The sequence below is a fragment of the Oncorhynchus keta genome, chromosome 18, assembly GCF_023373465.1.
Source record: "Oncorhynchus keta strain PuntledgeMale-10-30-2019 chromosome 18, Oket_V2, whole genome shotgun sequence".
NCBI classification, from domain to species: domain Eukaryota; kingdom Metazoa; phylum Chordata; class Actinopteri; order Salmoniformes; family Salmonidae; genus Oncorhynchus; species Oncorhynchus keta.
In genome coordinates this window covers 14,672,101-14,680,771 of record NC_068438.1, presented here as the reverse complement: position 1 = coordinate 14,680,771, position 8,671 = coordinate 14,672,101, and the positions used below count along the sequence as shown (strand labels likewise).

General features: G+C 41.0%; 1 protein-coding gene across 1 annotated transcript; it reads right to left on the bottom strand.

The window, feature by feature from the left end:
• Window positions 1-242: 242 nt before the first annotated feature.
• LOC118396835 (uncharacterized) lies at window positions 243-8,604 on the bottom strand. The gene is made up of 8 exons (XM_035791247.1): window positions 8,545-8,604; window positions 8,324-8,412; window positions 8,055-8,190; window positions 7,776-7,848; window positions 7,372-7,440; window positions 7,180-7,253; window positions 6,981-7,041; window positions 243-319 (listed from the first exon to the last, which is right to left on the bottom strand). The coding sequence occupies exons 1-8, from the start codon at window positions 8,602-8,604 to the stop codon at window positions 243-245; spliced, it is 639 nt and encodes a 212-aa protein (XP_035647140.1).
• Window positions 8,605-8,671: the final 67 nt, after the last annotated feature.

The window sequence follows — 8,671 nt, the reverse complement described above, 5'->3', positions numbered from 1 at the left end:
TGGCCTTAACCACTTCTGCTTCTCCTGAAAGAAAGTGGAGGACAGAGGGCCTAAATACGAATAGAGAACAAAGGTATCCCTTTTCATTATCATCTGATTCGTCTAGCCTACCGTTTAACATCGACGAAGTGATAATTCCATCAGTACAGGAAGAAAAACTGAAATTCCCAATGGAATTGAACTCGACCTTGGTGAACATTGCTGCCTGCCAACTGAGCTTACCGTGTGTGAGTGTGTGTGTTTTACAGTTGAGCCAGCGCTGTCAGACAAGCTAACCAGAACGGTGGCAGATTGCTCATGTCCATAGGAGTGTAATCCCCTGTGTACAGTCAACACACAAACATGAACATTTAAAATGTTCATTGTAAACTCAGTTACATAATGTATACATAAATGTTCAGCTCTAGATATATGTAAGAGGATGCACAAAGATATCCACAAGTGCCTTTAAAAACACGCATGCACAATCTCCCATAAGCCTAAAGAAATGAATTACCTTTCAAAGTTTGAGAAATATATGGCAACGGTATATGCATATTAGCACATATGCTAATATGCTACAATACGCAAGATATACTTCAAAAATCTTCTTCGAGTGAACCATAGGACCAAATGACACCAAATGTGAAATTTAGGCCCATGGTTCATGTCTTAACTAGTTTGAGAAAAGCTAAGGGATTGGTCAAAAGATGGCTAAGCTATTGACAAATCAAAAATCGGATTTTATGTGTCAACATGTCCTATCAACTTCAAACTTGTCATCGCTACCATGGATGTCCTTAAAATGAACCACACTGAATTTGGTATTGATATCTCAACATAGTCTTTTATAGTTTTGAGAGAATAAATAGTTGCATTCAAATATGGCCGCACTGTACCTATAGATGACAGTTAGCACATATACTAATGCTAAAAAAAATAGTTTAAAAATATTTTTCTCGTGAACCATACGTCAGATTGACTCCAGATTTGATTTAAAAAACTAATTGAACTAGCCTCTAGCTACATTCAAAGTCGGCCACGCCACACCACTAGACATTTGGTATGTAAACCTTAAGAACATTTCCTTAGAAGCTGTGTGAATATAAAGTCACGGCCACCTTAGATTGCTGCACCAGACTAGTTGGTGGCACTATAGATGTCATTGGCACCAGTAATAGATACAGTTGAAGTCGGAAGTTTACATACACCTTAACCAAATACATTTAAACTCCTGACATTTAATCCTAGTAAAATTTCCCTGACTTAGGTCAGTTTGGATCACCACTTTATTTTAAGAATGTGAAATGTCAAAATAATAGTGGAGAGAATGATTTATTCAGCTTTTATTTCTTTCATCACATTCCCAGTGGGTCAGAAGTTTACATACACTCAATTAGTATTTGGTAGCATTGCCTTTAAATTGTTTAACTTGGGTCAAACATTTCAGCTAGCCTTCCACAAGCTTCCCACAATAAGTTGGGTGAATTTGACCCATTCCTCCTGACAGAGCTGGTGTAACTGAGTCAGGTTTCCAGGCCTCCTTGCTCGCACATGCTTTTTCAGTTCTGCCAACAAATCGTCTATAGGATTGAGGTCTGGGCTTTGTGATGGCCACTCCAATACCTTGACTTTGCTGTATGCTTGGGGTCATTGTCCATTTGGAAGACCCATTTGCGACCAAGCTTTCACTTCCTGACTGATGTCTTGAGGTGTTGCTTCAATATATCAACATAATTTTCCGTCCTCATGATGCCATCTATTTTGTGAAGTGCACCAGTCCCTCCTGCAGCAAAGCACCCCATAACATGATCCTAACACACCTGTGCTTCACGGTTGGGATGGTGTTCTTGGGCTTGCAAGCCTCCCCCTTTTTTCTCCAAACATAACAATGGTCATTATGGCCAAACAGTTCTATTTTTGTTTCATCAGACCAGAGGGCATTTCTCCAAAAAGTACGATCTTTGTCCCTATGTGCAGTTACAAACGTAGTCTGGCCTTTTTATGCAGGTTTTGGAGCAGTGGCTTCTTCTTGGCTGAGCGGCCTTTCACATTATGTCGATTGTAGGACTCGTTTTACTGTGGGTATAGATACTTTTGTACCTGTTTCCTCCAGCATCTTCACAGGGTCCTTTGCTGTTGTTCTGGGATTGATTTGCACTTTTCGTACCACAGTATGTTCATCTCTAGGAGACGGAACGCTTCTCCTTCCTGAGCGGTAGGCCGGAGCGTGGTCCCATAGTCTTTATACTTGTGTACTATTGTTTGTACAAATGAACGTGGTACCTTCAGGCATTTGGAAATTGCTCCCAAGGATGAACCAGACTTGTAGAGGTCTACAATTATTTTTCTGATGTCTTGGCTGATTTCTTTTAATTTTCCCATGATGTCAAGCAAAGAGGCACTGAGTTTGAAGGTAGGCCTTGAAATACATCCACAGGTACACCTCCAATTGACTCAAATGATGTCAATTAGCCTATCAGAAGCTTCTAAAGCCATGACATCATTTTCTGGAATTTTCCAAGCTGTTTAAAGGCACAGTCAACTTAGTGTACAGTGGGGCAAAAAAGTTTAGTCAGCCACCAATTGTGCAAGTTCTCCCACTTAAAAAGATGAGAGAGGCCTGTACTTTTCATCATAGGTACACTTCAACTATTACAGCAAAATGAGAAAAAAAATCCAGAAAATCACATTGTAGGATTTGTAATGAATTTATTTGCAAATTATGGTGGAAAATAAGTATTTGGTCAATATCAAAAGTTTCTCAATACTTTGTTATATACCCTTTGTTGGCAATGACAGAGGTCAAACATTTTCTGTATGTCTTCACAAGGTTTTACACACTGTTTCTGGTATTTTGGCCCATTCCTCCATGCAGATCTCCTCTAGAGCAGTGATATTTTGGGGCTGTTGCTGGGCAACACTGACTTTCAACTCCCTCTAAAGATTTTCTATGGGGTTGAGATCTGGAGACTGGCTAGGCCACACCAGGACCTTGAAATGCTTCTTACGAAGCCACTCCTTCGTTCCCCGGGCGGTGTGTTTGGGATCATTGTCATGCTGAAAGACCCAGCCACGTTTCATCTTCAATGCCCTTGCTGATGGAAGGAGGTTTTCACTCAAAATCTCACGATATATGGCCCCATTCATTCTTTCCTTTACACGGATCAGTCGTCCTGGTCCCTTTGAAGAAAAACAGCCCCAAAGCATGATGTTTCCACCCCCATGCTTCACAGTATGTATGGTGTTCTTTGGATGCAACACTGCATTCTTTGTCCTCCAAACACGACGAGTTGAGTTTTTACCAAAAAGTTATATTTTGGTTTCATCTGACCATATGACATTCTCCCAATCTTCTTCTGGATCATCCAAATGCTCTCTCGCAAACTTCAGACGGGCCTGGACATGTACTGGCTTAAGCAGGGGGACACGTCTGGCACTGCAGGATTTTGAGTCCCTGGCGGCGTAGTGTGTTACTGATGGTAGGCTTTGTTACTTTGGTCCCAGCTCTCTGCAGGACATTCACTAGGTCCCCCCGTGTGGTTCTGCGATTTTTGCTCACCGTTCTTGTGATCATTTTGACCCCATGGGGTGAGATCTTGCATGGAGCCCCAGATCGAGGGAGATTATCAATGGTCTTGTATGTCTTCCATTTCCTAATAATTGCTCCCACAGTTGATTTCTTCAAACCAAGCTGCTTACCTATTGCATATTCAGTCTTCCCATCCTGGTGCAGGTCCACAATTTTGTTTCTGGTGTCCTTTGACAGCTCTTTGGTCTTGGCCATAGTGGAGTTTGGAGTGTGACTGTTTGAGGTTGTGGACAGGTGTCTTTTATACTGATAACAAGTTCAAACATGTGCCATTAATACAGGTAACGAGTGGAGGACAGAGGAGCGTCTTAAAGAATAAGTTACAGGTCTGTGAGAGCCAGAAATCTTGCTTGTTTGTAGGTGACCAAATACTTATTTTCCACCATAATTTGCAAATAAATTCAGAAAAAAATCCTACAATGCAATTTTCTGGATTTTTTTTTCTCATTTTGTCTGTCATAGTTGAAGTGTACCTATGATGAAAAGTACAGGCCTCTCTCATCTTCTTAAGTGGGAGAACTTGCACAATTGGTGGCTGACTAAGTACTTTTTTGCCCCACTGTATTTAGCAGATGTTATTGCGGGTGTAGCGAAATGCTTGGGTTTCTAGCTCAGACAGTGCAGTAGTATCTTAACAATTCACAACAATACACACAAATTTAAAAGTTAAAGAATTGAATTAAGAAATATAAATACTAGGACGAGCAATGTTGGAGTGGCATTGATTAAAATATAGTAGAATACAGAATATACATATGGAAAGAGTAAAGAGGTATGTAAACATTATTAAAGTGACTAGTGTTCCATTATTAAAGTGACCAATGATTCCATGTCTATGTATATACGGCAGCAGCCTATAAGGTGCAGTGTTGAGCAACCGGGTGGTAGCCGACTAGTGATGGCTATTTAACAGTCTGATGGCCATGGGATAGAAGCTGTTATTCAGTCTCTCAGTCCCAGCTTTGATGCACCTGTACTGACCTCACCTTCTGGATGATAGCGGTGTGAACAGGCCGTGGCTCCGGTGGTTGATGTCCTTTGATCCTTTTTGTCTTCCTGTGACATCAGGTGCTGTAGGTATCCTGGAGGCAGTGGTGGAAAAAGTACCTAATTGTCATACTTGAGTAAAAGTATAGATACCTTCATAGAAAGTTACTCAAGTAAAAGTAAAAGTCACCCAGTAAAATACTACTTGAGTAAAAGTCTAAAAGTATTTGGTTCTACATATACTTAAGTATCAAAAGTAAAAGTATGAATAATTTCAAATCCCTTCTTTTAGCAAAGCAGATGGCACCATTTTCTTGTTTTTTAAATGTATGGATAGCCAGGGGCACACTCCAACACTCACGACATAATTGACAAACGATGCATTTGTGGTTAGTGAGCCCGCCAGATCAGAGGCAGAAGGGGGTGACCATGTGTTGTCTCGATAAGTGCATGAATTGGACCATTTTCCTGTCCTGCTAAGCCTTCAAAATGTAATGACTACTTTTGGGTGTCAGGTAAATTGTATGGAGTAAAAAGTACTTTGTTTTCTTCAGGAATGTAGTGAAGTAAAAGTTGTCAAATATAAATAGTAAAGTAAAGTACAGATACCCCAAAAAACTACTTAAGTAGTACTTTAAAGTATTTTTACTTAAGTAATTTACACCACTGCCTGGAGGGCAGGCAGTGTGCCCCCGGTGACGCGTTGGGCACACCGCACCACCCTCTGGCGAGCCCTGCGGTTGCTGGCGGTGCAGTTGTTATGATACAGTCAGACAGGGTGCTCTTAATTATGCATCTGTAAAAGTTTGTGAGGGTCTTAGGGGCCAAGCCAAATTTCTTCAGACTCCTGAGGCTGAAGAGGCGCTATTGCACCTTCTTCACCACACTATCTGTGTGGGTGGACCATTTCAGATTGTCAGTGATGTGTACGGCAAGGAACTTCTCCACTGTGGTCCCGTTGATGTGGATAGGGGCGTGCTCGCTCTGCTGTCTCCTGAAGACCACGATCAGCTCCTTTGTTTTGTTAACGTTAAGGTTATTTTCCTGGCAACACTCTGCCAGGGCCCTCACCTCCTCCCTGTATACTGTCTCGTCATTGTTGGTAATCAGGCTTTCTACTGTTGTGTTGTCTGCAAACTTGATGATTGAGTTGGAGGCTTGCGTGGCCACACAGTCATGGGTGAACAGGGAGAACAGGAGGGGGCTGAGCACGCACCCTTGTGGGGCCCCTATAGACTGCCAGTATATTAACGCTAACAATAATGATAAATACAGCTGCGAGCAGCAATCAACAGGGTTCACAGGATGTCAGAAATGACACAAGATCAGTCTCATAACAAAGCAAGCACTCTATCATGTAGGAACTGTCTTCCTTTATATGCAAATAGTGAAAGCATTACCATGTTTATCTCTCAAAACCACAAGTATGACGCAAGTGAAGTCTGGTGCTGTAGGTTGGTTATCTTGGAATGCAGCAGGTAATCATACTTAATGTATTGAGTTTATATATAAATATGAGTATTGGAACTCTGCTGGGTTTGTCATACTCATACTCAACATTTCTCGCGTGTATCAAGAATGATCCCCCACCCAAAGGACATCCGGCCAACTTGACACAACTGTGGGAAGCATTGGAGTCAACATGGGCCAGCATCCCAGTGGATTGCTTTCGACACCTTGGAGAGTCCATACTCTGACGAATTGAGGCTGTACTGAGGGCAAAAGGAGGAGGTACCAATTTGTAAGTCGCTCTGGATAAGAGCGTCTGCTAAATGACTTAAATGTAATGTACAACTCAGTATTAGTAAGGGGTTGTTAATGTTTTATACTCATTGTATATGCTGATTGTGTGCGCAAGCAGCAGAACTTCCAGTTTCTTATTTTCCCCCCAAAAAGATCCACTTTTCAATACATTCATACCACATAATAGGGCAACATTATGTGATTATACTGATCTACTAATCACGATATTTCAAATTGTTCGTATGCATAATTAAAATTAACCTTATTTTGCATGAGACAAAGTCCACTTGATCAATAGTTATTGGGAGTTTGTGCATGTGTGTTTTTAACGTTGGAAGTTTACATACACTTAGGTTGGAGTCATTAAAACTCGCTCACAGAGGATCTCTAGAAAAGAGAGCAGGCCACAAGTCAAAAGCAGCTGCCTGTTTTTCCCATTGAGGTTGGAACAATTCTGAGCTGAATGTAGCTGAACTCACACAACTGTGGCTTTTCTATGTGTGATTGGGTTATGCACCTAATATATTCAGTTACAGAGATCTGATCGCTGCACCTCCTCTGATTCAGAGTTTGATACACACTTGGTACATGGGCCACATTTGATTTGATATTATTTATAAGAGTTCATAATATATGTTTATGTGCCATAATAGCTATTGAGACTGCACATTTGAAATACCATAGCCCTGTTCATCCATCAGTTGTTTGCTAAAGTCCATGTAGACAAGGCCCTCATAGACCTGCAATGAAAAGAAGACACCATTTTAGTCCTTTCCAGGACAATTACAACAACTACAGTAACCATGCCAGCATAGTACAGCTTGGCTTGGCTCAGCTCAGTAGTGTGAAAAGGGGAGCGTTGTCTTTTTATTGCTGACCTGAACAACTCTGTCCTGAAGACCAGCAGTGAGGAAGAGTTCATCCGTCTCTTCGTCACTGCCGGGTCTTGGCCCTGATGGGTTTGGAAAGGTCCTAGGGCTAACAACGGAACAAAACAACTTAAAACTCAGGTTGATCATTTGGCACATGAGTAGAGTGAACTCCAGAGTAACATGTTATTCTTCTTAAACTTTCTGAGATGTTGTAGAATTTCAGACTCTTCAGAGTGGCAGACACTATTGCACTGTTAAAGAAGAGAATGTTATAAAATTGTATAAAAAAATAGTATGTAATTATTAACACAAAGGGAGTTCGAGATAGAAAAGATAATACCAAAAAAAGGCAAAAATCAAGAAGTATATGACTCAGAACAAATATTGATTACTATGTGGTTAATCTATAAAATATAGAAGAAACATGTACAACAGTATTCTCTCAGGGACTTTCACGGGATACACTGTCATGATAGGCTCATGAGACATTTAGAAGTGACATTCTTCAAGAATGAATGGGTATCATTAATTCAAATGAACAAAAATACCTAATAAATATCACAGAGTGGGCCTTTAACTAGAGACTGTAGTGAAGACACTTACCACCTGGCAAGGAATGTTGGTATCATATTTGAGAATGAAGTTCTGCTTTGTCAAAGCAGTGTTAGTTGCTAACTGATTTGATAGACAGTACTAACGATACAATAATAACCTGGGTTGGGGTCAATCCAGTTTTCAATTCAGAAAGTGAATTGAAATTCAAATCATGACTAGAAAATCCTTCTATAAAACAACAGGCAATCATTAATACATTTCACTTCCAGAAGTCACTGAATTGAAAACTGAACCCAAACATTGCCGTTTTCACAGTCCTTACTGACCCAGAACCTGCTGAAGGTCCTGTCTGGCTTGTGGCTGCAGGATGATGAAATCTGAGAGGTAAGGCAGTAGAACACCACACTGGCCAGACGCAATGCTGTCACTCCCTCCTGTGACTTCTCAAGGAAGCGAGTTATCCTAAAATACACAGAGATACCTAGGCTTTTAGGTTTTTCTGTTGGTGGCAAATGACCCATACAGTCATCAAATGTGAGTACTGTTATCAACAATATATTGGTATCAAAATGGATTGATTTTTCCTGTTGCCTACCAGTGGGTCTCAGTGCATACCCCCACTATACCCCTTGAGCTGCTCTTCTCCCCCTCCTCTTGCTCATAGTATATGGCCAGCTCTCCATGCTAAGTCAAAGAGAGAGATACTAACATGTAAACTAGGCCAAAAAAAACTACTCCACTATGAATTTGGTTACAGTTTCTTAGAGGTGAGGTATATGTTGTTATTCACCAGAAGGAGCACATATGATATCTTACCTTGGAGCTGAAGAAGGGGACAACCTGAGTAATATTAAAGTTCTGGTCTGCACAAAACATATCCCCTGCAATCTGTGAGTTATCAGCCCCTGCTCATAGCCGGCCCTCGAGGGTGGCGCTGCCGTCA

Excerpts from the sequence above, each read along its gene's own strand:
- LOC118396835 (XM_035791247.1), bottom strand. The coding sequence starts at position 8,604 with ATGTTTTGTGCAGACCAGAACTTTAATATTACTCAGGTTGTCCCCTTC. Across the intron at positions 7,254-7,371 it reads ATTCTACAACATCTCAGAAA|GGCCAAGACCCGGCAGTGAC; the intron begins GTTTAAGAAGAA and ends CAAACCCATCAG. Across the intron at positions 7,042-7,179 it reads TTCAGGACAGAGTTGTTCAG|GTCTATGAGGGCCTTGTCTA; the intron begins GTCAGCAATAAA and ends TTTTCATTGCAG.